Genomic DNA, 27512 nt, shown 5'->3' on the forward strand with positions numbered 1-27512 from the left:
GGCTGAGCTGTCCCACCCCAGGCTGAGCTGTCCCGTCCCAGGATGAGCTGTCCCACCCCAGGCTGAGCTGTCCCACTCCAGGATGAGCTGTCCCATCCCAGGCTGAGCTGTCCCACCCCAGGATGAGCTGTCCCACCCCAGGCTGAGCTGTCCCACCCCAGGCTGAGCTGGCCCGTCCCAGGGCGCCGTCCCAGCCGGGGCAGGCCGGGCTCACACGGCCTCCACGTAGTTGGCGGGCAGCATGCCGGTCTTGCCGGTTCTCTGCACGGTGCCGTACATCCAGCCCTCGTCGATGGCCTGCACGTTGACAATGGTGTCCCCGTCCTTGAAGGACACCTCGTCCGCGTCCGCCGCCGTGTAATCGTACATGGCCCGGAACGTCTTCTGCAGGGACACAGGGGACAGGGTCACACTGATGGGACACAAGGGACATGGCCACACCCTGACATAGCTCAGAATCTCTTCTGAAGGGACACAAAGGACATGGCCACATCCTGCCATGGCCTGGAATGTCTTCTGCAGGGACACAGGTGACACAAGGGACGTGGCCACACCCTGACATGGCTCTAAACCTCTTCTGAAGGGACACAAAGGACATGGCCACACCCTGCCATAGATCAGAACTTCTGAAAGGACACAGAGGACATGGCCACATCCTGACATGCCCTGGAATGTCTTCTGCAGGGACACAGGTGACACAAGGGACATGGTCACACCCTGACATGGCTCAGAACTTCTGCAGGGACACAAAGGGACATGGTCACACTCTGCCATGGCCTGGAACGTCTGCAGGGACATGGGATACAAAGGGACATGGTGACACCCTGACATAGCTCAGAAGGGATGCGGTCACACCCTGACATGGCTCAGAACCTCTTCTGAAGGGACAGAAGGGACATGGTCACACCCTGATGTGGCCTGGAACGTCTTCTGCAGGGACACAGGACAGAAGGGACGTAGCCAAAGCCTTACAGGGGACATGGCCACACCCTGATGTGCCCCAGACCCTCTTCAGAAGGGACACAAAGGGACAGAAGGGACATGGTCACACCTTGACATGGGACAAAAGGGACACGGTCAGACTCTGACATAGCCTGGAATGTCTTCTGCAAGGACAGAAGGGACATAGGGATGGGATTGGTGTCACAGCAGGGTCTGGCTGCTCATTCAAACCTGGCTGTGGATTCTCCTCCCTCCCTGAGCCCCCTGAGTGCCACAACCCCGGGGCCGCTGGTGACACTGAGCCTGAGCAGTGTCCCCACGGTGGCCCTGGGCACCAGCAGCTCCAAGTGTCACTCAGAAGTTGTTGCCTCCCAGCAGTTCCTGGGGGCGATGCCATTCCCCCTGTCCTTTACTCCAGAGGCAATCCCTGACCGAGCACTTCCTCCCAGCCCTCAGCTTGCAAGGGCTGAGTAGGAAGAAGAGCCCATGCCAGGTTCCCAAATGCCCATTCCAGGTTTCCAGGTGCCCATTCCAGGTTTCCAAATGCCCATTCCAGGTTTCCAAATGCCTATTCCAGGTTCCCAAATGCCCATTCCAGGTTTCCAGGTGCCCATTCCAGGTTCCCAAATGCCCATTCCAGGTTTCCAGGTGCCCATTCCAGGTTTCCAAATGCCCATTCCAGGTTTCCAGGTGCCCATTCCAGGTTCCCAAATGCCCATTCCAGGTTTCCAGGTGCCCATTCCAGGTTTCCAAATGCCCATTCCAGGTTTCCAGGTGCCCAATCCAGGTTTCCAAATGCCCATTCCAGGTTTCCAGGTGCCCATTCCAGGTTTCCAAATGCCCATTCCAGGTTTCCAGGTGCTCATTCCAACTTTCCAGGCACAGGGGAGGCTCTGTCCCACTTCAGTCCCTGTCACACCTGGTTTCATACAGAGCCTCAGCTCCGTAGACTGGAATGCCACCAACTCAGTCTTGGATTAGCACTGTTAATTAGTGTTAATTAATTGTTAATTAGTGGCTGTGACCCCTCCAGGGCCCCAGGGTTACTCACCCCAGCAGTGGAGGGGTGGGAAGGCACTGAGGACACCGTGGTTTGCTGGGTGGCCACTGAGGAGGAGCGTTGCTGTGGCAGCTCAATGGTCTTGACCTGCTTGTAGCCCACTGCAGAGAGAGGGTGGGGTTATTATGGGATGGACAAAGATCATTGTGTGGGGTTTTTATTATGGGATTGTGATGGAGCTGGTTTGGAGAAGGATCATTGTGTGGGGTTATTTATTATGGGATTGTGATGGAGCTGATTGACATAAAGATCATTGTGTGGAGTTATGGGATTGCAATGGAGGTGGTTGGGATTAAGATTGTGTGGGGTTATTATGGGAGTCTGGCAGAGCTGGTTGGGATAAAGATGACTGTGTGGGGTTATTATGGGATTGTGATGGAGCTGGTCTGGAGAAGGATCATTGTGTGGGGTTATTATGGGATTGTGATGGAGCTGGTTGGGATAAAGATCAGGGATGTGCCACAGGGGTGGGTTAAGGTCAGTTTAAAATACATTTAAGCGGTGGCTTGTGCACAACTCCACATTTTGGAGCTGTTTTTCCCTGGCTGTGGGGGCTGCTGCACACTCTGCCACGAGAGTGGGAGCCTGTGTGTCCCCAGGGTGGCTGTACCTGTGGCCGTGGTGGTGAAGAAGCCCCCGTTGCTGTAGTAGGACAGGCGCTGGTCGGTGCCCTCCGAGGGCTCGGATTTCTCGTCGGCCGCGCCGCTGATGCTCAGGGCGCTGGCGGAGCGCGAGTGCTCGCGGCTGCGGCGCTGCGCCTGGACTGGGGGCACACGGGACTGTCACCACCTGGGGCTCAGAGCCACCACCCTGGGGCTCTTGGAGCCACCACACCTGGGGCTCTTGGAGCCAACACCCCTGGGTCTCAGAGCCACCACACCCAGGGCTCACAGCCACCACACCTGGGGCTCTTGGAGCCACCACCCTGGGGCTCTTGGAGCCACCAAACCCAGGGCTCAGAGCCACCAAATCTGGGGCACTTGGAGCCACCAGCCCCAGGGCTCTCAGAGTTCCCAACCCTAGAGCTGAGACCTCATAGAACCCCAGCCCTGCTAAGCTCAATTTTTCCACAATCCCAGTGTACCATAGTGGGATTTCCCAGTGCTTTTTTAAGTATTCCATGCTAAAGTCCTACTCTTCAATATTCACAGTATTTTATCCTTTCTCCAGACTCTTTCCCCTTAGTCCTGGCTGCTTCCAGAATTTTTATTCTAATTATCGTGTGATTTTCTTCCTGACACAGCACTTGGCCATCCCCATGATTTTATACCATCCAGGTATTTTTCCTCTCAGATAGGAGTTAAATAAAAAGGTCACTGAGAACAGCCTGTTCAGTAATTCCAAAAGGAAGCACAGGTTGTACCATGGCACCTGTGGATCACATAAACTATCCTCCTCCTGCCTCTGTTGGATCCTTTTACAACAGGAAAATTAATAATGTATTTTTGACCATAAGTTACACTGGTGAGGAGCAGCTACAGCCAATTTCTCCCCTGTCCCCTGTGTCCCTTGGGGTCTCTCAGCTCTGTTTGGCACCCAGAGCCCCCTTGCAGGAGTTCAATCCCATTTCCCCCCGGGACACACCTGAGATCATGTGCAGGCTCCGGGACTGGATGTTGTCCTCGGCGGGGTCGTAGTCGAAGACGGAGCCGGGGTTGGTTCTCCACACCCGGAGCCCTGCAGGACAAAGGAATTTCCTGAGGAGAGGCCGAGCAGCACAGCCTGGCAGGACAGCAGGACACGAGGTGTGTCCTCCCCAGCACTGGGAGTGGCCAAGGCCGGGCTGGATGGGGCTGGAAGCACCCTGGGATAGTGGAAGGTGTCCTGCTCATGGCAGGGTGGGACTGGATGGGCTTTAATGTCCCTGCACCCCAAACCAGTCTGGAATTCTTTGAAAAATCACCCTTATTTTATAATTTAGTGCTTCTCAATTCTATAGCACAAATTTGGCTTTTTTACAATCAATCTATAGTACAATATTTCTCTAATAGATAGAGATGGAGTTCAAAATAGAAGAACCATAAATGCAGTGTGACATTATCAAGGTGGGGACAGCAGGTCACAGGTCGTTTACAGCTGTTGGGGCAGAATATTTCCAAAAAGGACTTGGATGAGAACATCCCCAAGTAATGGTGACTGGAATTGATGTGGCTGAGCTTAAACTGAACCCCTCCTGTGGCAGATGTGCCCAGGGCTCCTGACCTGTGATGTTCTCCTGGTCCTGGTCCACGCGTTTCCGCTCCATCTCCACCACTCTCCTCTGGATGCCCCTGTAGCTGATGTCACTGAAGTCCTGCATGTTCTTCTTCACGCGCTCCGTGATGGGGTCGGTCACCACGGGCGTGAAGCTCCCCTTGCTCTTCTCAAAGTCCTCGTGGTACTTCACCTGCAATTCCAAAGGATTGTCATTCCTGCTTCCCTCGGGGGCGTTTCCAGCTCCTGAACTTGGCCTTTCCCAATCCTGACCCCAGACCTGCTTTAGCATTAAAGCCTTGGGTACCCAAACCTGGTAGTTCACATTGTCCTTGCTGCCAGGGAGGGTTATTTTTATATTGAACTCCTTTTGTATTGAACTTTATATTGAACTGCTTTTATATTGACCTCCCTTCCCAGGGGAAGGCCACTCTGGCAGAGCTCTTACAGTGGAGATGTGTTTCTGGGTCTCCCGCACGCGCCGCATCTCCGGCGTGTCCAGGACGTAGGCGGCTTTTCCTTGGACTTGCTTGCGGAAACTGTCCGAGTAAAGGACCTGCCAGGGGAGGAGGAGCACAGGAGTCACCTCTGGAGCACCAGGCTGCCAAAGAAGAGCCAGCCCCAGATTTTTATACCATTTTTTTATAAGTGATCTTACTGAAGAACCACAATTTTATACGTCACAGAGTATCACGACAGTAATTTGAAATTAAACTGCTTAAAAACTCCCCAAGAGAGCCCAATTCAGTGCAGAAATACTTGATTGCACCAGGAAGTTTTGGAGAATTCCATATCCTTCCAAGCCTCTCCTGCCTGAGTGAGGGTTTCAGGGATTCCTGTGTTCCACCCACCGAGCTGATGTTCTCCTGGTTGCGTTTGGCTCTCTCCATCTCCGGCGTCAGCGGGGTCGGGGTTCCCTTGGCCATGTGCTCCTTGTACAGCACCTGCAGGGCACAGACACAGCTCAGGCTGGAACAATTCCAGCTTTTCCTGGGACTGGGGTTAATGGTCAAGCAAACTCAGCCCTGCAGAGTGGAAAAGATCTCGGGAAACAAAGCAGCTGAAAAGTTATTGGCAAAAGGTAAGAAAAAAAATATTTAAAACATCAAAGGGGAAATAGGCAAAAATAAGGAAAACTGGGAAAATAAGGCTGATTAGGTGGAGTTTGGCTGAGGATGGTTATTTTGACACAAGGTGCTTGGCTGTGCTTTCAGTACCGAGCTGATTTGTTCTTGGTTCCGCTTGACTCTCTCCATCTCCGGCGTGACCGGGCTGGGAGTGGCCTTCCCTAAACCTTCCCTGTATGCAACCTACAGACCACAGAGGAGCTGTCACAGGGCAGAACTCCACACCACACCCGGGGTGTTACTGGGTTTGCACTCAACACCCGCCGTTAGGATAAAAAAAATAAAAATTAAAGAAAAATCGTATTAACAAGTTAAATGACAAAAAAAAAATCCTTTAAAATTAGGAAAGGGGGGGGGAAAGTCAGGAAAAATCATATTAACAAGTTAAATGACAAAAAAACCCCTTTAGAATTCCAGTACTTAAGAGGTGACTTTTGAAAGGAAAAATTAGCAGGTTAAATAAAACCAGGCAGAGCGAGGTTATTCAGAAGAGCTCTGCGCCCTCCTGGGTGTTAACACGGGAGCTCTGGCAGGGTTTTCCTGCGGGAATACCGAGCTAATCTGCTCCTGGTTGCGTCTGACTCGCTCCATCTCGGGAGTGACGGGCGTGGGGGTCGCCTGCCCCACGTTCTCTTTGTACAACACCTGCGGGACAAACACGAGCCGGGCTCTCAAACAGCCCCAAAACACCAGGGCTCAACACAAATTATCACTGTGTTACCACATCTCAAAAACTCAAACGTTTAGTGAGGAACAAGAGGAGGAAAAGTGGGATTTGGGGTTAAGGGCTCTATCCAGGGGCTCCGGAGGCTCAGGAAGTGCCTCTGGCTCTAAGAAGCCGTGTAAGAAATGCTTTATGTGCTTTCTTTAAATCTATATTTGAAGCAATTCCTGATCTTTTTAAAATCTATATTTGAAGTAATTTCTCAACACAAATTATCACTTTGTTACCAGACTTCAAAACTCAAACATTTAGTGAGGAACAGGAATGGGAAAAGTGGGATTTGGGGTTAAGGGCTCTATCCAGGGGCTCCGGAGGCTCAGGGAGTGCCTCTGGCTCTAAAAAGCTGTGTAAGAAATGATTTATCTGCTTTTTAAAAATCTATATTTGAAGCAATTCCTGATCTTTTTAGGAGGGAGGTGGAAGTTTTGTTGCCACACTGCCCCAGTAATGATGTCAGGGATCCTGAAGTCAAATCCACCTGAAAATCCAATGGAAGGTGAAACACTGAACACAGAGAGAAGCCTGAACATCCCTGGAAAACCTGGGCTAGTGAGAGGTAAGGGAATGAAATGATCTCTGTGTCCCTTCCAACCCAAACATTCCCTGATCCCCACCAAGGGATCTGAACTCCTGAGATGGTCTGGATAGAACCCACAATTCACAAACCAAGTTGTAAAAAAGGCCTAAAACTGTGGATCACACCGTTAACACCAAAGTAATTTGGGTTTAGAAGGAGCAATTAATGTGCAGGAAAAAAAAGAAATACATCTCTTTTTAAATTAAAACCAGCTCTGAGTGGGAGTTAGGCTGTTACTTGATTAAGTTGAAGCACAAAGGGAAGCAGAAATTCCTGGGAAGGTACCGAGCTAATGATCTCTTGATTGCGTTTGACTCTCTCCATCTCGGGGGTGATGGGGGTCGGGGTCACCTTCCCCACATTTTCCTTGTACAAAACCTACAAGGGAGTACCCAAATGTCATTGAAAAGGAAAGGAAAAAGAAAAAAAAAAAAAAGAAAGAAAGAAAGAAAGAAAGAAAGAAAGAAAGAAAGAAAGAAAGGCCAAAAAGCAGAACAAAGAGCTTTGGAGCCGTCCCACCGAGTTAGGGCTGGGGCATGGGGAGGAGTTGGAGCTTTGCCATTAATTAATCTGGGACGCAGGAATGGTGGCAAACACAAGGGGAGTAAGAAAGGGTTTAAAAATTCAATCAGGACAACACCATCGCTCCCAAAAAGGGATTGTTTTTCCCCTAGTAAAACCCTGGCTTGGGTTTTAGTTTTTAAGTTTTTAGTTTTCCCATTAAAGGGAAGCCGGTGCGGTTTGTGTGCGAGCACGGGCAGGGCCTCGGGGCAGAGGCGTTTCAGGGGTTAATAAGCGCAGGCTGCTGAGGCTCCAGCCGGGTTAAACACCCCACTGCGGTTTTTAGGGACTTTTCCTGCTGTAAGTACCGAGCTAATGATCTCCTGGTTGCGTTTGACTCTCTCCATCTCGGGGGTGACGGGCGTGGGGGTGGCTTTCCCTATGTTCTCCTTGTACAACACCTGCGGGATGAGAGAGCCGAGAAAGGCACAGTCAGCACCAGCTCTCCCCACGCCTTCCTTGGCCCTTGAATTTACCCCACAGGTGCTTTTAGAGCAGGTCCTGGGCACCGGTTTAGTACAGGAGTAGTTTGGCAGCCTGGCTTGAACCGCTGCTGATAACGGGGTAAGTACCAAAGAGCACAAAATCCCCCTGGAGGGGCTGAGCACGGCAGAAAACCCAATCAACTGCTAAAAGAAATTAGCAATTAAACCCAATTAAAATAAACGGCAGCACTGCAGAGAAGAGGAGAGGAGTTTGAGAGGGTTTAGATTAGAACAGGACATTAAAATCACTCTTAAAACCAACATCAACTGACCCGAGTTAACATTTCAACCGGAGAAAGCCACGAGTGAGGAGCGAGCCCTGTGCTGAGCTGCGTTATTTTGGGACAAATCCTTCTCCAAACGGTTAAAAAGGGCTTGGAAAGAGTTAAAAGGTTTCAACTGTGGGTTTAAAGAGTTAAAGGGAAGTTTTGCTCTTGGCAAAGTACCGAGCTGCAAATCTCCTGGTTGCGTTTGACCCTCTCCATCTCGGGGGTGACAGGAGTGGGGGTCCCTGTCCCCACGCTCTCTTTGTACAACACCTGCACAACAAGAAACCATCCAAAGCCATCAGCACTCATCAAATCCAAATTTTCCTGTGGAATGGGAGCTGTTAAACCCCCACTGCAGCCTCCTGAGAAATCACACCCTCCCTCTTCCACGGTTAAAGCAATGCACAAAGAATTTTAGATATAAAACATATAAAGGGAAGATGGAACAGGGAATAAAACGGTTAAAAACGTTAAGAATAAAATAAATATTTGTAAATAACTCCGAAAATTGTAAATATTTGTAAATAATTCCATCAGTGAAGAAGTCGGAGGTCAGTAACACAGTGAGGAAGTGAGGATTGATTACGAGGATGTGTTTGTGGAGATGTGCTTGTGGTATTTGTGAGGATGTGTTTATGGGGATGTGTTTGTGGGGATTGTTTGTGGTGTTTCTGGGGATGTGTTTGTGGAGTTTGTGAGGATGTGTTTGTGGAGTTTGTAGGGATGAGTTTGTGGTGTTTGTGGGGATGTTAATGGGGATGTGTTTGTGGGGATTGTTTATGGTGTTTGTGGGGATGTGTTTATGAGGATGTGTTTGTGGGGATGTGTTTGTGGAGTTTATGGGGATGTGTTTGTGGTGTTGTGGGGATGTTTATGGGGATGTGTTTGTGAGGATGTGTTTGTGGAGTTTATGGGGATGTGTTTGTGGGCATGAGTTTGTGGTGTTTGTGGGGATGTTTATGAGGATGTGTTTGTGGTGTTTGTAGGGATGTGTTTGTGGGGATTGCTTCTGGTGTTTGTGGGGATGTGTTTGTGGGGATGTGTTTGTAGGGATGTGTTTGTGAGGATTGTTTATGGAGTTTGTGAGGAGGTTTGCAGGGATGTGTTTGTGTGGATGTATTTGTGGGGATCTGTTTGCGGGGATATTTGTGAGGATGTGTTTGTGAGGATGTGTTTGTGAGGATGTATTTGTGGGGATCTGTTCGTGGGGATATTTGTGAGGATGAGTTTGTGTGGATGTTTGTGAGTGGATTAAGCAGAAGTAGGGAGGAACTGTGCATTTTAAGGGATGTTAAGGAGCGCAGTCACAGGGAGAGCTCCAGTGCCCACGGTACCGAGCTGAGGTGCTCCTGGTTGCGCCTGACCCGCTCCAGCTCGGGGGTGACCGGGATGGGGGTGCCCGTGCCCAGCTCCTCCCGGTACAGAACCTGCGGGAAAACGGGACACAGACCGGGATGGGAGGGAGCAAAGGTGGAATCCTGCTCCAGACAGCAGCGCCGCTCACGCCCGCACACAAACCCGGGCAGGAAAAGCTGTGAAAGCACCAAACAACCCCGAATAAAGCGGCTCCGGATCCCCTCCCAGCCCAGCGCATCCCACCCAGGCACGCTTTAGTTCTCCAGGGTAAAATCAGGAAAATCGGGAAAATTCACTCCACGGAACAAAACTGAATGGGGGATTACAGAAGGAAAACAGGGTGGGTTTTTAAGAGTTAAAAAAAAAAAATAAAAGTGTTGGGACTAACTAAGGAAAGGGAGCGGGGTTTTAAGAGTTAAAAAAGAATTGTGGAGAATAAATTAGGAAAACATGGGGTTTTAGAGTTAAAAAAAAGGACTCGGGATCAAATAAGGACAACAGAGTGGGATTTTAAGAGTTGAAGAAAGAATTTTTGGGACTAATTAAGGAAAACAGGGTGGGTTTTTAAGAGTGTAAAAAATGTTTGGGCTAAATAAGGAAAAAGGGTGGGGTTTTAAGGGTTAAATAAAGAATTGTGGGGGCTAAATTATGAAAACATGGTGGGTTTTTAAGAGTAAAAAAAAAGAATTGTGGGGATGAAATAAGGAAAGAGGGTGGGTTTTTATGAGTTCAAAGAACCGAGGATGGTTGGGGCTAAATAAAGGAAACAGGGTGGATTTTAAGAGTTAAAAAAAAAGGATTGTTGGAGCTAAATAAGGAAAGGGTGGGTTTTAAAAAATTAACTAAATACAATAAATAGGGTGGGATTTTAAGAGTTAAAAAAAAAAAGACTCTTGGGACAAGTAAGGACAACAGGATGAGATTTAAGAGTTTAAAAAAAGGATTTTGAGAAGAATTAAGGAAAACAGGGTGAGTTTTTAGGAGTTAAAAAAATAGGCAACCACACTCCAAACGGTGGGATTCAATTAAAAAAATGATGTAATTAAAATTCAGGAATAAGAACAGTGTAAGTAATAATAATAAAGGAAAAAAAATTCTGAGAGGGAGCAGATTATTTTTTGGGTAAGTCAATTCTAAGAAAACAAGAATATTGTTCTGTTGGTTAAAAAGTCTTTTAGAATTGATTAAAGGGGAATTTTTTGGCTTTTGGAATTGCAAGCTACCGAGCTAATGTGTTCTTGGTTGCGTTTGACCCTCTCAATCTCGGGGGTGACAGGGGTGGGGGTTCCTGTCCCCAGCTCCTCCTTGTACAACACCTGTGGGATGAGGGGCAAAAAACAGAATCAAAGCAGCACCAAAAACACCCAGAGCACCAGAGAGGGGCTGCTGACACATCCTGGGGGGAAAAATCCTTGGGATGAAAAACTCATCTAAAACTCTGCTAGGACTGAGGCTGAAGGAGGGTGGATTTAAGTGGGATATTGGGGAAAAAAATCTATATTTATATATCAATAATATTCTACATAATATAAACAATTATATACAATATATAAAATGCATATTAATCAACTAATATAGACTGCTATAATTTTTATATTCTAAAAATATATTATGTATTACGTACATATTATTTCTAGTGCTCTCCTGGTTTTAGTGGCATTTCCCTCACCTTTCCACACATTCCAACCCCCCAAGAACACTTCCAGTGCACCCCTGCCACATTTGCTAAAAGAAAAGGCACCAAGCCCAAAGGAAAAGGCACCAAACCCAAAGGAAAAGGCTCAAACCCAAAGGAAAAGGCACCAAACCCAAAGGAAAAGGCTCAAACCCAAAGGAAAAGGCTCAATCCCAAAGGAAAAGGCTCAATCCCAAAGGAATAGGCATGACACCCAAAGGAAAAGGCACCAAATTCAAAGAAAAGGCTCAAACCCAAAGGAAAAGGTACCAAACCCAAAAGAAAAGGCTCAAACCCAAAGGAAAAGGCACCAAACCCAAAGGAAAAGGCACCAAACCCAAAGGAAAAGGCTCAAACCCAAAGGAAAAGGCTCAATCCCAAAGGAAAAGGGACCAAACCCAAAGGAAAAGGGACCAAACCCAAAGGAAAAGGCTCAAACCCAAAGGAAAAGGCTCAATCCCAAAGGAAAAGGGACCAAACCCAAAGGAAAAGGGACCAAACCCAAAGGAAAAGGCTCAAACCCAAAGGAAAAGGGACCAAACCCAAAGGAAAAGGCTCAAACCCAAAGGAAAAGGCTCAGTCCCAAGGCAGGAGGAACGCAGGCACCAATCCCAGCCAATTTCCCATCCCACCCCATCACAGCAGCCTCAGGGATCACAGGTTTGAGTAAGGCAAGGAATAGTTTTGATTTTATATATGGGAAACCAGAGGAAATCAAAAATAATCAAGGATTGAAGTAATTAATGAAAGGAAAAGCAGATCATAAAAATATGGCCGGAAAAATATGGGAAGAAGGGATCTAAACTCATTAGTGATGGGTCCAATCAAAATAAGTCAGGGATTGCCAAAGCAAAAAATAGCAGAACACAAGGAATGGGATGTTCTTGTGTCAATCAATTATTTTGTTGGTTAAGATTTTTTAAAACTGATTAAGAGGGATTGGTTTTGGCTTTTGGAATGCAAAACTACCGAGCTAATGTGTTCTTGGTTGCGTTTGACCCTCTCAATCTCGGGGGTGACAGGGGTGGGGGTTCCTCTCCCCAGCTCCTCCTTGTACAACACCTGTGGGATGAGGGGCAAAAAACAGAATCAAAGCAGCACCAAAAACACCCAGAGCACCAGAAAGGGGCTGCTGACACATCCTGGGGGTAAAAATCCTTGGGATAAAAAACTCATCTAAAACTCTGCTAGGACTGAGGCTGAAGGAGGGTGGATTTAGGTGGAATATTGGGGAAAAAAATATATATTTATATATAAATAATAGTCTAGATTATAAAATATAAATAATTATATATCACATATAAAATCCATATTAATAAATTAATATATAATGTTATATTTCCTATATTTTAAAAATATATTATGTATCACATACATATAATTTCTAGTGCTCTCTTGGCTTCAGTGACACTTCCCTCACCTTTCCACACATTCCAACACCCCCAGAACACTTCTAGTCCATCCCTGCCACATTTCCTGAAGCAACAGGCACCAAGCCCAAAGGAAAAGGCACCAAACCCAAAGGCAAAGGCACCAAACCCAAAGAAATGGTTCAAACCCAAAGGAAAAGGCACAAATACAAAGGAAAAGGCTCAGACCCAAAGGAAAGGCACCAAACCCAACGGAAAAGGCTCAAACCCAAAGGAAAAGGCACCAAACCGGAAGTAAAATTGACCAAACCCAAAAGAAAAGGCTCAAACCCAACGGAAAAGACTCAAATCCAAAGGAAAAGGCTCAAACCCAGAGGAAAGGCTCAAACCAAAGAAAAGGCTCAAACCCAGAGGAAAAGGCTCAATCCCAAGGCAGGAGGAACGCAGGCACCAATCCCAGCCAATTTCCCATCCCACCCCATCACAGCCAGAGATTTGAGTAAGGCAAGGAACAGTTTGGGTTTTATACAAAAAACCCAAAACCAGGGGAAATCAAAAATAATCAAGGATTGAAGTAATTAATGAAAGGAAAAGCAGATCATAAAAATATGGCCAGAAAAATACAGGAAGAAGGGATCTAAATTCATTAGTGATGGGTCCAATCAAAATAAGTCAGGGATTGCCAAAGGAAAAAATAGCAGAACACAAGGAATGGGATGTTCTTGTGTCAATCAATTATTTTGTTGGTTAAGATTGTTTTAAAATTGATTAAGAGGGATTTTTTTTTTGGCTTTTGGAATGCAAAACTACCGAGCTAATGTGTTCTTGATTGCGTTTGACCCTCTCAATCTCGGGGGTGACAGGGGTGGGGGTTCCTCTCCCCAGCTCCTCCTTGTACAACACCTGTGGGATGAGGGGCAAAAAACAGAATCAAAGCAGCACCAAAAACACCCAGAGCACCAGAGAGGGGTTTTTGACACGTCCTGGGGGGAAAAATCCTTTGGGATAAAAAACTCATCTAAAACTCTGCTAGGACTGAGACAGAAGAAGGGTGGGATATTGGGGGGAAAATATAAAAATAATATATATTATAGAGAATTATGTATAACATATAAATATATATAAATCAGTTAACATACAATTTTATATTTTATATGTATTTTTATATATTATATATTACATACATATAATTCTAGTGCTCTCCTGGTTTCAGTGGTACTTCTCTCACCTTTCCACACATTCCAACCCCCCAGAACACTTCCAATGTATTGCTGCCATATTTACTAAAGGAAAAGGCACCAAACCCAAAGGAAAAGGCTGAAACCCAAAGGAAAAGGTTCAAGCCCAAAGGAAAAGCACCAATCCTAAAGGAAAAGGCACCAAACCCAAAGCAGGAGCAATGCTGTTACCAATCCCAGCTGATTTCCCATCCCACCCATCACAGCCACGGATTTGGGTCAGACAAGGAATAGTTTGGGGTTTATACATGGCAAAATCAGGGGAAATCAAAAATTATCTAGGATTGAAGTGATTAATGAAAGGAAAAGCAGATCATAAAAAATATGGCAGGAGAAAGATGGGAAGAAGGGATCTAAACTCATTAGTGATGGGTCCAATCAAAATAAATTAGGGATTACAGAGGAAAAAATGGCAGAACACAAGGAATGGGATGCTCTTGTGTCAATCAATTATTTTGGGGTTCAGATTATTTTAAAATTGATTAAGAGGGAATTTTTTTTGACTTTTGAAATCCAAAACTACCGAGCTAATGTGTTCTTGGTTGCGTTTGACCCTCTCAATCTCGGGGGTGACAGGGGTGGGGGTTCCTCTCCCCAGCTCCTCCTTGTACAACACCTGTGGGGCAACAGGGCAGTCAAAAAGAGGTAAAAACAAAAAATAAATCTGCATTTCATGGTGGGAATTACTGGAATTTTATGCCCACTAAATGTACTAGAAAGCAGGAAAAATTAGGGAGCATAAATCAGTTATTAATTGTGATAAATTCAGCTGGGAATAGAAATCCAACTGCCTGGGTAGGCTCCAGCAGAGCAACAAAGTACTATAGGAAAGGAATTCAGCAAATTATTAAAAAAAATAGGTTTAAAAATGCAAAGTAGCTTAAACTTCAGAAAAAAAATTAATGCACATAACATTTAACACATCCAGTGTTAAATTTTAAGAAAAATATTTTTAAAAACAAGTATATAAAACATAGTGCTAAAAATGTAAGAGCAGAAAGGGGATTTTTTATGAGTTAATTTGAGGGGATTTAAAGCTTGCAGGTGTTAAATAGTTACAGAAAATGGAGATTTTTCCTGTAATGATAAAAAGATACCGAGCTAAAATTCTCCTGGTTGCGTTTGACCCTCTCCATCTCAGGAGTGACAGGAACTGGGGTGCCAACCCCCAGCCCCTCCTTGTACAACACCTGTGGGCAGCAGGAGTGTGGAAATTAAAATAAAATAAAATAAAATAAAATAAAATAAAATAAAATAAAATAAAATAATTTTTTAAAAATGGAAGGATGGAAGGAAAGGGGAGGACATGGAGGTCAGGGAAGAGAGAGAGAGAGAAGAGAAATAATATTGTGAAACTGCAAAGTGCGGGGAAAAAACAGAGTTTTGCTTTGGTCAAAGCTCAGCACAAAACCCTCAAGGAAAAGAACCAGGTGATGATGCTGTCACCTCAGCCAGGGCCAGAGCTGCTGGAATGTTCCAAGGCACCTGGAAATTCCCTGGCAAAGGCTTTTCCCTACTGCAGCTCCAGATGTTCTGCCAGGACTGCAGCCAGGCTGAGGTGCCTCTCCCTGTGCCAGGGATCTCTGCCAGGACTGAACTCCAGGTGGGATTTGGGCAGAGTGACCCCAAAAGGTCACAAATTCAACCAGAACTGCAGAACAAAGTGGTGGCACAGCACTTTTCCAAGTGGATGCGTCAGGAGGGGGAATTCCAGACAGGAATTCACTCCTGCTGCACTTTTCCCATCTCCACTGGATGCTCCTGGTGTCCTTTCAGGGCTATGAGCTGGGAATGCCACCTGAGCTCCTCACAAAGCCCTGGGGACACAGCAGAGCCCAGCAGGACAGGGACAGGGCAGGGACAGGGACAGGGACAGGGACAGACCTCTCACTGCTTCCAACCCAAACCATTCCCTGTCCCGTGACTCAGGAAGGGCTGAGAGTCCATTTTCCTTTGGCAGGAGGTGCTGGAAGGGTGGGCTCTGCTCCTGAGGAGCAGGGACACCATTCCCACAAGGAATATGTCCTTGGGAAGCAAAGGAAGGCCCTGCTCCAGGGTTTTAATTCCTGAGGTTAAAACCTTCCATCTGGAACAACGGCACGGGTTAACTCGAGGGGAAAATGAAAACTTGAGGATCCTGCCAGGGCTTCAGGGGGTTGGTAAGGAAGGATTGCTCCCAGCACACCCAAGGACGGGGTTACAGGGGCTGGGTGTGGGTTTGCAAGGGGAGCAGGGGTGCAGATCCCTCAGTACCGAGCTGATGTGCTCCTGGTTCCGTCGGACCCGCTCCATCTCCGGCGTCACCGGCGTGGCAGTGCCAGCCCCTAAACCCTCCTTGTACAACACCTGTGAGGGACAACAGCAGTGCCACAAAAGCCCCACTCAGCGCAGGCCAGAGCCACCAGATCCCACTGTTATGGGATTGTGTTTAGAGTTAGGATCACTTGGGTTCATCGCACGCTCGTTCCAGAGGCAGGGATTAAGGAAGAGGCTGTGGGGGATTATTCTGTGAATGGGTCACTGCAGAGAGGAGATAAAGGCTCAGGGTAAAACAAACATGGGGAGAAACACCACAACTCCACAGGGATGTTCTGCTGCCCAGTTTAGCCCAGGAAATGCCAGGATTATTTACAGGCAGGTTTGTTCTTAGAAGAAAAGCGCGTGAAGGTGTAAATCCCCCAAAAGCACAAACAGTGGAAGATCAATGAGTTAAAACCCAGCCAGGACTACACCCCTGAGGAAGAACAAGGTTAGGGTGTTAGGAGCACAGGATTATAACAACAGCTTGTTGTTATAAGTCCTGCAGGGTGGAAATACCGAGCTAATCTGCTCCTGGTTGCGTTTGACCCGCTCCATTTCTGGGGTCATGGGCGTGGGGGTGCCTGTGCCCAGCTCCTCCTTGTACAACACCTGTGGGACACAAGCAGGGTCAGAGCAGCCCTGGGACACCCCTGACCTGCCCACTGCCATTGCAAACTGGGATTGTACACAAATGAAAACACAATTCACACCCCTCAGGATCGTTATCAGCACCAGCTCAGAGTAATTTCCCTTCAGTTCTTCATTTAAAGGACACAAATTCAAATATTCTGCTGACCCCACCCTGAGAGGGATATTTTACTTCTCATCTTAGTTCAGGAAATATGATAGAATTACTTTTCAGGCAGTCAGCATTTTTTATGGGATTAAGAAACAGCTCAACCTTTTCTGGAATTGTTTAGTGTACAAAGACCTCATTGTGGGCTTTATTCATTTTCACTTCTGTTTGCACCACTATTTTACTTTGTGTTAAACCTCTAGGAAACAAAAACAACTGAGTGCCACCACTCAGGTTATGAGGTTTAATTTAACCTGTAGTTATTTGATTTTTAACAATGGTATTTTTCATGAAAGGAGATGTTTGTGGAATAACCCAAACCATGTGGGAACGGGTTGCTGCATTCCAAATGCAGCAATACACCTGACAAGTGTATTGTCTTATTTTGACTCACAGCTCTTCTTGCAAGTAGGAAAATCCTTGTACCAAAACAAAACTTGTACCAAAACAAACTAACAAAAAAATTCCACTGCTTGGTGTCATTGAAACTAATAAATCAATTAGAGCAAGAGAAAACAACTTGTGATGAAGGTTAGAAAGAACGAGGAATCATTTGGAAAAACAACTCAGTTGTCCATAGTCAGCTGTGAAATTGGATATGGAAAGATTTTGTTTTCCCTTATAATTATAAGGGAATATATATATTATATATTTATCACACAAAAAGGCTTCAAATGGGTCTTTCCCTCAAAGTTCTGTGATTGTGATCCTTTTTTTCCCAGTCAAACTTCAACACATAACCTGGGTCACTTTTGTTCCCAGCTCTGTGTTCAGAAAAGGCCACAGAAGAAACACAGGCAGCGACTGATGGGGATAATTCCTGTAAAACTCAGGTATTGCAATTTCCTGCTGCTGGCCATGGGGATTTGGGAGAGCTGGAGCTTTCCCAAGAGGAAAAGGCCCTGGAGAGGGCAGGGAGCAGGGAATTCCTGGGCTGATGCGCAGGGAACAGGGACATTCAGGGAACAGGGACATTCCCCAGATGATGTGAGGGAACAGGGACATCCCTGAGCTGATGTCCTGGGGACAGGGACATTCCAGGGAACAGGGACAGGGACACTAATTACCGAGCTGATGTGCTTCTGGGTCTCCTTGACGCGCTTCACCTCGGGCAGGTCGGGAATGGGAGTCCCTTTGCCAATGCTCTCCTTGTACTTCACCTGCCAAGGAACGGGAATTAGGGGAGGGAAGAGGATCTACAGGACAGCTTTCAAAGGTTCATAAAGAGATTTATCCTGATCTGTGCAGAGGGGAAGTTTAAAGGACTTCACCACCTTCCAAGGGATCCGTGCCAAGGCAATTCAGCTGTTGAGTCACCAGGAATGGCACTAAAAGGGTTTTATAAAACCAGATAAATTCCTTTAAACCTGACACTATCTGGCCTTTCTACCAGCCAAAGGAGAATTTGGGATGTGTAAGAATCCCTCCAATTTAACAAAGGTGAGAATCATCACACAATGTTTCAGCAGTGACGGTGCCTTGCATTTCTGCTTTGCTAACGACAAAAAAAAGCCTTTCACAAGAACATTTTGAACATTTTTAACACATTCTGCATGAACAAACTGGCTGCAGTGTTAGTCCATGACACTAAATGACACCGCCATTCAAAAAAAGCATGAAGGAGGTTTAGCTTTGAAATAAAACTAATAGGTAAAATAGAGGGCTGTGACCTTTTAGGTAACATCTAAGTTTGCCAGGACTAAACAAACAAAAAAATTCACCACCAGAAAATTCAGTCTGAGCAGAGCAAAACAGATTTTCCTGGGAGATGGTCCCATCCTGGAAGAGGATGTGGAATCTTCATCCTGTGGGATACTCAAAACCCAACTCATCCTAAAGCTGAAGCACAGGGTTGGAATAGATGATTTCAACACATCCCTTCCCACTTAAATATTTTTTTTTCTGTCCAAACTACATCTGGGATGAGATCAAATTGACAGCAAGAGCTTTTGTGGTTTAGAAATGGGTTGTAAGTAAGAAATAGAACGTTAATCATTAGAGAAGTTACTGTTAAAGTAACAAGAATGGGCAAAAATTTCAAGAAAGTCACCCTTGACTGGGTGGGTTATTGCCAAACCACTGTTAGCAAGATGTAAAGAAAAGAAAAACAGAAAAAAAATATTATTTCAAGTTGAATTAGCAGCAGTAGAGTGAGTATTAAAAATCAATCCTTGTGTACCGAGCTGATATTATCCTGGGTTCGTTTAACTCTCTGCATCTCTGGGGTCTTTTCAATTGTGGTTCCAGTTCCAATATCTTCTTTATACAAAATCTTAATGTTTAGAATGAAGACAACAAGGTTAAGCATCCAAAACACAACATTCTTGCTCCCAGACACTGAATTTGGACACAACAGAGCAGCTGAAAGCCCAGAGGATCCACTCTGGTCACTGCCTCTCTGAAGGTGTCCAAAGTGAGCACCATTTGGGGAAAAAAGAGCTGATTTTTTATATTTAATATTTTTAAAGTAGGAGATAATTTATACAAGAAATCAAAATATCAAATATATTTCAGTAGAATATTTCTGAGCTAGTGGAAGGAGTCCTTGCCCATGGCAGGATGGAAGATGAGCTTTAGGTCCCTTCCACCCATTCCATAACTCCATAATCAAAACATCTGTGGGCTAATTTTAGGATTGAAGATCATTATTTGCTCTTATTTGATTTATACAAATATTTTCCACTTTGTTAATGGTGCTGGAGGCAAAATGCCACAGGAGACTTGATGGCAACAGGAACTGGGCAACAACTCAGGCACACAGAGCACGAGGGGCAGCAGGACAGGAGGGACTGGCATGGGAACAGCACAAAGGGAAGGGACAATAATTATATTCATTTCATGAGGGATTGTTTAACTCCATCACAGCTGGGCCTGTGAAAGAGGCCAAATCACCTCACAAAAACAGCAGGGGAAACACATTATAATGCCCAGCTAAACCTACTGTACCTGTAGGAGAAGCACAAAAAAGTTATAATTTTCATAAAGACATGAAACTGTATTTTTTGGGCTGAGGAGTGAAGACAGAGGTGACCATACCGAGCTGAAATTCTTCTGGTTTTCCTTCACCCTCAGGATTTCTGGGGTGTCCTGAACCACTGTGACTTTTCCTTTGCTGTTTTGTAGGTCTGACTGATACTGAAGCTGTGAAAATGGAAAATGGGAAATGTTAACTCTATGCTGTACAAATTCCCTCACAGTTTTCTTCAAAAATGAGATAAATATGGTTTTGGGGTTTTTTTTAACTTATTTCTGGACTTACATTGCTAAAGTTCTTCTGATTCTCTCGGACCCTCTGCATTTCTGGTGTGTCAGCCACAGGCACATAGTAGGGCATGCTTTTCTCTGCATCTTCTTTGTATTTTTTCTGATGGAAAACCCCAAATGGATTAAAATAGAAAACACAAAAGCAGCAAGAAACAAACTGGAGTTATTGATTGTTGAGTAGTGCCCATCTTTGTGGAGATGTGAGTTCTTCTCTGTCTGGCAGAAACTGAGATTATGCCTCTGTGCAAAATTCATTTTAGACAGCAGGTTATTGAGGAGTAGAAAATTAAGAAGAATCTGCTTAAAGAAGAATTAGCTTTGCAAAGCAAGAGAAATTATTGTGTCACTTGACACAGCAGTAAAATTAATTTGATTATTGCCGTAGAATTCCAGAGCTCTGGAAAGATTTGTTCTGAAGGTTGTGGGAGGTGGTTATTTGGGTGTTTCATTAGTATTTCCTGGAGTTCCCACATGAGCAGGATTAATGGCTGCACTCAAGATACCTGGCTGGAAAGGTTCTTGACCTGCTGGGCATGAATAATCTCTGGAGTATCAACAACACTGGTGTAGTTGGCTTTCTCCATTTCTGCCAATTGTTTGTATTTGATCTGTCGGGCAAAGCTCACGTTTAGGGGCCTTTGCACAACAGCTCACTCTAGGTTTACCCAGGAAAATCTGAATTTTCCTTCCTGAGGAGCTCAGGGTGGCACAGACCTGGCTGGCGATGTCGGTGGCGTTCCGGGCGCGCACGAAATCCGGCGTCTCCAGCGCCAGCTCGGTCAGGCCCTTCCCGCGGATCTCCTGCTCCAGGGCCCGCTTGTATTCCTTCTGCAGGGACACAGGGTGGGGAGGGAAAAGGGCTCAGATCCACAGACACACTCCAGGAACAGGGCCAGGCCCAGCCAGGAACAGAGCCCATCCCAATCAGGAGCAGTGCTCATCCCAAACCTGGAACAGAGCCAATCCCAAACCAGGAACATGGCAGGCATCCCAACAGGGCATGGCAAAGGGCTCAGATCCACAGACACACTCCAGGAACAGGGCCAGCCCCAACCAGGAGCAGTGCTCATCCCAAACCAGGAACAGACGCAATCCCAAACCAGGAACAATGTTCATCCCAGACCAGGAACAGAGCCAATCCCAAATAGGAATAATGCCAATCCTAAACCGGGAACAGTGCCCATCCCAACCATGAACAGAGCCCATCCCAATCAGGAACAGTGTTCATCCCAAACAGGAACAGAGCCCATCCCAAACCAGGAATAGTGCCAATCCCATACCAGGAATACCACCAATCCCAATCAGCAATAGTGCCCATCCCAAATCAGGAACAGTGCCAATCCCAAGCCAGGAGTACCTCTAATATCAGCTCATAATTATGCACACAAATAATGTAATTTCAGACTATTTCAGTTTGTGCTTCGTTATTTAAATCTTGGTTTAGTCCCTTGATTAATTTACTAATGAGTTCCTTGAGTGACTGTTGATTCCAGTTCCCATTTCCCATCTGAATTCCTGACAGTGACTGTGCACCCAGGAAAGAGCTCCCTTAAAAGTCCACTTTGATCCTTATTCCCTCATCCATGTTCTTTCCTGGCCTCTAATCAAGAGTTTCCAGGGAATGATGAAGTTCACACCAGTTGAAAGGCAGGAATGGATGGGAGACTGGGGAAGAATTCCAGGCTGGGATGAATTCCCAGAGAAGCTGTGGCTGCCCCTGGATCCTTGGCATTGTCCCAGACCAGGCTGGACAGGGCTTGGGGGAGCCTGGGATGGCACAAGGTGTCCCTCCCAGGGCAGTTGGACATTCCATCCACTCAGGCATTTTCCAAGCAGCTCTCCCATACCTCGTTCAGGATTTGAGTGGCATTTTTGGCTCTCAGCATGTCTGGAGTCTCCTCCAAGGCTGTCAATCCTTTCCCTTTGACTCCCTCCTCCAGATCCTTCCTGTACTCTTTCTGCAGGAGAAGGAGAAGGAAAAACACTGCAAAGCCAGACCAAAGGGAGTTTTATGCTCTACCAATTTTGTTGCAAAAAATTTAAAGAAAATTAAAGAAAAAAGAGTTCCAAAAGCTCCAAAAGAAAAGAAGAGAAAAAAAAGAAATTTGAAAAACAAGAAAGAATATTGTAGAGGGTTATGGAAAAAGTAGTCCAACAAAAGATAGGGATTATTGTGGAAGATAAATTGCCAAGGCACACACATATGGACCAGTTAGGCTGAGGGAAGTCAGAGAGGGGCAGCACATGGGAATAGGGTTAAGGGACAAGGAAGAAATGTCCATGGCAAATTAGCTGACAGCACAGAATGGATGTGAACATGCTCAGTGTGGGTGGGAGTGCTGCAGGTGCTGCAGGAGGCACAGGGAGGAAGCCCAGAGGAGCTGGTACCTCGCTCGCTATTTTGGTGGCGTATTTGACATGCAAGAGGGATGGTGTGACCTCCAGGCCAGTGAGGTTCCTGCCCTTCATGGACTCTTCAAAGTCCTTCTTATATTCTTTCTAGTAAGAGCAAGAAGAAGAAGAAGAAGAAGGGAAAAAAAAAAAAAAGCAAAACAGCAAATATTTATTACAGTATTTTCATCATGTGCAAAGCAGGGAGGGTGACAAAATCACTGGGTACAGTTGATGCTAAATCCTCTTCCCACTAAAATTTGTGAAGCAGATCATTGCTTTCTATGGAAATAGGACATGATCCAGCTTTTATTTTTTATATTTCAACTCATTTATCTATGCAGAGAAAGCATTCAAAGGTACCACAAGGACTAATGGCCTTACACAGCTGCTTTGCAGCCTCTGTCTGGGCCAGAAGTGGAATAAATGTCAAATAAACACAAAAAAACTGCTCAAGAAAAGAAAATGACAGGTCAAGGGAGAACCTGTGACAGCAGAGACAGGCAAGGAATAAAAGAGTTCCTCAAAAATTGAGTTTTGAGGTGAAAAAAAGAAACAGAACACTTTCTGTGTCCTGTGATAACACACAAACACTGTGTTGTGTTGTAAAAGTGAAATTAATTTTGTACCACATTTCTTATTCAAAGACTTGTTTAAGCTTCATTTACCAATAAAAAATTACAGATAAACTCATTTCATGACAGGAAAGTGCCATGAATGTTCAATGCAGCACTTAACAGCCATCATAAAGAAATATGAAATTACTATAATTTTGAAATATGATTACTATAATCAGCCTGCACAAGGTGCAAGCAGAATTGCCTGTTAAATCCTTAAGTTTAATATAAAAAAGGAAATTTTAAAGCTTTGCAGCCCATCAGTATTGAATTTACCTCACTCTGCATGAGCTGAGACTCCTTTGCAGTCAGGTATGTGGGAGTTTCAAAGTCCAACATGGGCTTTCCTTTTTCCTTCTCATACTTTTCTCTGTATTTCACCTGAGAAGAAAAGACAGAAAGTCACCCTCCTAAATAATCAAACACCTAATTAATTGAGTAGTAGAGCACTGAGTGTCTACACTCAACAGTTCTGGATAAAAATGAAATGTCTAATGCAGTTTGCCTTCCTGAAATCTGTGTTATTGATCGGGAAATGTAAAATTTGGTGTCCAGGAGGTAAAATGTCCGTGGAGATGATTCCTGCTTCAAGTTTTGCTCTCCACATTTTCAGAGTGCTCAGTGAGGGAATGCTGTGGCCAAGTCAGACCCTGATCCCAAACTGGAGCAACAAGGACTGACTTTAAAATTAATTACAGCCTCATTAACAACAGCCTGATTAACAACCATTTCCTCATGGTCCTTGGCTGTGGGACCTTTTTGCCTTTCCACGCCTTGAACACCCTGGCAGTGCCCAAGGCCAGGCTGGAGCAGCCTGGGAGGGTGGGAGGTGTCCCTGTCCAAGGCAGGGGTGGCTGTGATAATCCTAAAAGTCCCAAACCCTTCTGGAATTCTGTGCCAAGCACAAAACAGTCAGCTGTGGCCCCTGGTGTTCCTGCAGTAATTCCTCTCTTGCTTTACAGCCAATAAATACTGGGAACAGAGAGATCAGAGACCAAATCAGACTGTGAATTTGTCTGGAGTGATCCATTGCTTTATTCCAGAGGGAAAAACTCCAGGCATGTTGCTAGTTTTGGTTAAAGGCATTTTGGACGCAGGAGACGACAGCAGAGCTCTCCTTTGGACCATGGAATGGATGAAGCAGTTGGAAATCCACTGTCAGCAACAACCCTAATTCCTTCCGTTCCCAGTTTCTGTGATTCCCAGGTCCTTTTTTCTCCAGATTTAAATCCCCCTGATAAATGCATTATCCTGTGTAAAAGATCCATGCACAGCAGAGGTGAGCAGCAGGATTGGCTCTGGAATGAAGGAATCACGGGGAGATTTTATCTGTGTATTTTATGTATTCTGCCCTTGGAAATGGGTTCTGCTCCCTGGATCCTTCCCCAGGGGTGCAGGGCTGGTGGGGCAGAGGGCACAGGGAATGTCCCAGCCTGGAGGATTCACTGGGAGGATTGTGATGGAATTTGGAGCTCAGTGAGTTGGGATAAGGACAAACACACGTCCAACTTACGTGGCTCTGGAGCTCTGAGGCCTCCCTGAGATGAACCTGTTCAAGATTATCTGGCACCACATGGTAGTGACCCTTACTCTTCTCATATTGCTTCTTGTACTGGTACTGAAGGGAAGGTGTCAAAAATCATCTCAATCAAAAAAAAAAACCCTCAGCAAATTTACTTCTTAGGTCCAATCAAAGCAACACTTCAACGGAATATCAGAGAGAAATTAGAAATGCAAGAAGTAAAACAAAAACCACAAAGTTTAGAATTGATATTGGGGGTTAAAGATGTGAGGGAATAGTTATTTTTTGTGGTCATTTGGATTGCAACAAAGGTTTTGTCCAAACCAGGATTAAAAGAAGAAAAAGAAAGAGGAGAAAACACAATGGGTAATGAAAAGGCTGTACCAGGCAATAAAGGTTTTGCCTTTTCTCATTATCAATTATTTTGTTAGGCATTATTATGTGGATTTACAATAGGGGAGTGTTAAACAAACATCCAGTAAAAGTAAAAAAAGTAAAGTAAAAAATGATCCAGATAAAAATAAAAAAATTAAATATAATAATCAGCAAAGAAAAAAGGAAAAAATAAAAAAAGGTATTTGTTAGTGTGGTGCAATCAGTTAAAAATGGGATCAAGAACCAATCCAGTAAAAATGATCAGAGGATTTAAAAGATGAGCAGTTCTGCAGTCAGTTAAAATGGGATCAAGAACCAACCCAGTATAGATGATCATGTTTACAGAATTAGCAGTGCTACAGAGATGAGGATTTCCCTTCCCAGGGCACAGGCACAGGGCAGCCGCCGGTTAAGGAGGCACCATTGGGAAGCAGAGGAAGAGATCACTACCAGGTGATGCCCATGGAGGTGCCCAGGGAGCAGCTGTTACAGAGGAGTTAGCAGGGGATTCCCAAGGGAATTGGCACCCTGGGAGCTGTGGGATCACCCCGAGCTTACAGCACTGGCGAGCTGGCTGGTGCTCAGCACGTGGTTCATCAGCAGCGACTCCTTCATGTCCGTCACGGGCTTGTGCAGCTTCTTCAGGTCTGCCTTGTACTTCACCTGCAGGCAACAAGGGGCAAACCCATCAGGAGAGGGCCCTGCTGCTCCAGCCTGGCCTGGGGAGGTTCCAACCACACAAAGGAGGGATTTGGGAAAGCAGGATGGGATCTCCTCCCAGGAAAAGCCTAAGAGAACGTAAACATACCTCGCTGGCCATGTTGTGGGCGTCCTTCAGGGTCTTGTAGATTTTGGCCTCCTTCAAGTCGTATTTTGGTTTTTTACCCAACTCTTTGGCAAAGTTCTCCTTGTATTTCACCTAAACAGAGAAAAACCAGGTGTCACAGCTGCTCTGCAGGACTCACTCAGCAGAGGGGCCCTGTTTTGGTAGGGCTGGGTGGCAGAAGAAGGAAAGTGCAGGAACTTGAAGGTGTCCACTGGAAAAAAGATTATTTCAAAAATGACTTGACATGGAAAGAAAATCTACATCTATCTGACATTTACAAGAGACCACTTGCAATTTTTCATCCAGTGTAATGGCCACACTTCCTCTTTGTAAAAATAAAAGAGCCAAGAGAACTGTGTTGCCAAAATTCTGACCCTTGGATGTAAAGAGTTCTTCACTTGATGGGAACAGTCCATTGATTTAAGATGTTTCACAGAGACAGATATAATAAGAGTAAAATACAAGAAAATTATATATTATATAGCATTTATATATAATATATAAAATATAATAAAGCAAGAGTGTATGAAAGAGTGTTAAGAAGAAATTTTTATGCACTTCTTGGAGAAATAAGAGCTTTAAAAACCTCAAGAATTTAGAGCACTGAAGATGTCAATATATCAAATATTTTTCTATCTATTGTTATGCACACAGTGTGCTCTGTCTGGGATTAAAGGAGGACATTAATCACAAACAGAGCAGTGACACAATTAATTACTAATGATAAATAATTAATTAGATTCTACAGGAGTTTTAGTAACACTTCCAAACCACATCAGCTGTAGCCAGGTCAAACACAGCACTGTGAGCCATCAGAATCCAGCAGATCCAGCCTGGAAGCACAGGAATATTGACAGCAATGAGAGGTTTTTAAACCCAAAAGAAGAGTTGGGAGATCAATGCAAAATCAAAAGCAAGCAAGCCAGACAGACAAAATCCCACTAAAAACTCAACTGGACACACAAAGTGGACATGATGCTTTACAAAGTTCATGAGAAGAGATGTCCAAGACAAAAACAACTGCTAAAGATGATGCCAACCATTCTTTGCTCCCTCACTGCCCCTCCAGCAGCTCACTTTCCCTCAGAATCAAAATATCTCAGCAAAGAGTATTTTAAAGACCAAGAGTGGAAAAAGAATGGAAAACAGGATCTCATCACTGAATGGAACAAACAGAACTTCTTCTTTTTCTTGTAGATGTGTTTAGAATCCTTGGTTCTCCTGAGGAGATCCTTGGCTCTCCTGCAGACACTGTAGTGGACATTCCAACATCCGAACATGGCAGCAGACTCAGACAGACATGGAAAACACAAAATCCCTTTTTTTTCACTTGGAAATACATGTGGAAAACTGAAATGGCACAGACCTGGCAATCCAGGCTCTGGTTTTCTGATTCCCAAAGGTTTTGATGTTGGAAAAAGTCTAAGAAACATTGAGCCTTCACACCAGTACAGGCTGCACTTCTCAGTGGGACTGATTCAGCCACAGCCTGCTCTTCCATTAGGAAATTCCACCCAATAAAATAGTTTAATTGAAGTTTAAATGAAGTTTTAATAGAAGTTTGAAGAGTTAAAATTAAGTTCTGGTGACTGCTCACTGAAAATTACCAGCACAATTTTTCAGGTTGGTCACACACATATATTTACATATGTATTTCCCTGTGGTTTTTTTTTTTTTATTTTTGGACAATAATAGCTCAAACTTTAGATTTTTGGGTGAAAAAGGTAAGTTTTCACATTATGAAACCTTCCATGAAATAACCTGGAAGCTCCAAAATCATTATGAAAGGCAGAATAACATGTAAAGCTTCACAGGGTGCTGCAGAATTGCAAGATAATCATGC

The 27512-nt window shown here is 45.1% G+C and overlaps 1 protein-coding gene across 1 annotated transcript in view; it reads right to left on the reverse strand.

Moving 5' to 3' along the window:
• Positions 1-210: 210 nt before the first annotated feature.
• NEB (nebulin) overlaps positions 211-27512 on the reverse strand; it is a 97147-nt gene continuing 69845 nt past the window's right edge. Inside the window, exons 115-138 of the mRNA XM_054277607.1 lie at positions 25652-25762; positions 25402-25506; positions 24460-24564; positions 23223-23327; positions 22327-22437; positions 21786-21896; positions 20653-20766; positions 20442-20546; positions 19934-20038; positions 19711-19815; positions 18854-18946; positions 17742-17834; positions 16395-16487; positions 14675-14767; positions 14101-14193; positions 7493-7585; positions 6909-7001; positions 5047-5139; positions 4644-4751; positions 4205-4388; positions 3587-3679; positions 2613-2765; positions 1994-2103; positions 211-384 (exon numbers count right to left, since the gene is read on the reverse strand). Coding sequence (XP_054133582.1) covers positions 211-384; positions 1994-2103; positions 2613-2765; positions 3587-3679; positions 4205-4388; positions 4644-4751; positions 5047-5139; positions 6909-7001; positions 7493-7585; positions 14101-14193; positions 14675-14767; positions 16395-16487; positions 17742-17834; positions 18854-18946; positions 19711-19815; positions 19934-20038; positions 20442-20546; positions 20653-20766; positions 21786-21896; positions 22327-22437; positions 23223-23327; positions 24460-24564; positions 25402-25506; positions 25652-25762 — 2643 coding nt within the window. The remainder of the gene's footprint in view (positions 385-1993; positions 2104-2612; positions 2766-3586; positions 3680-4204; positions 4389-4643; positions 4752-5046; positions 5140-6908; positions 7002-7492; positions 7586-14100; positions 14194-14674; positions 14768-16394; positions 16488-17741; positions 17835-18853; positions 18947-19710; positions 19816-19933; positions 20039-20441; positions 20547-20652; positions 20767-21785; positions 21897-22326; positions 22438-23222; positions 23328-24459; positions 24565-25401; positions 25507-25651; positions 25763-27512) is intronic.

Source organism: Melozone crissalis, unplaced genomic scaffold (assembly GCF_028551555.1).
Source record: "Melozone crissalis strain CALT ecotype California unplaced genomic scaffold, PUWL_Pcris_2 ptg000023l_1, whole genome shotgun sequence".
Classification (NCBI taxonomy): Eukaryota; Metazoa; Chordata; class Aves; order Passeriformes; family Passerellidae; genus Melozone; species Melozone crissalis.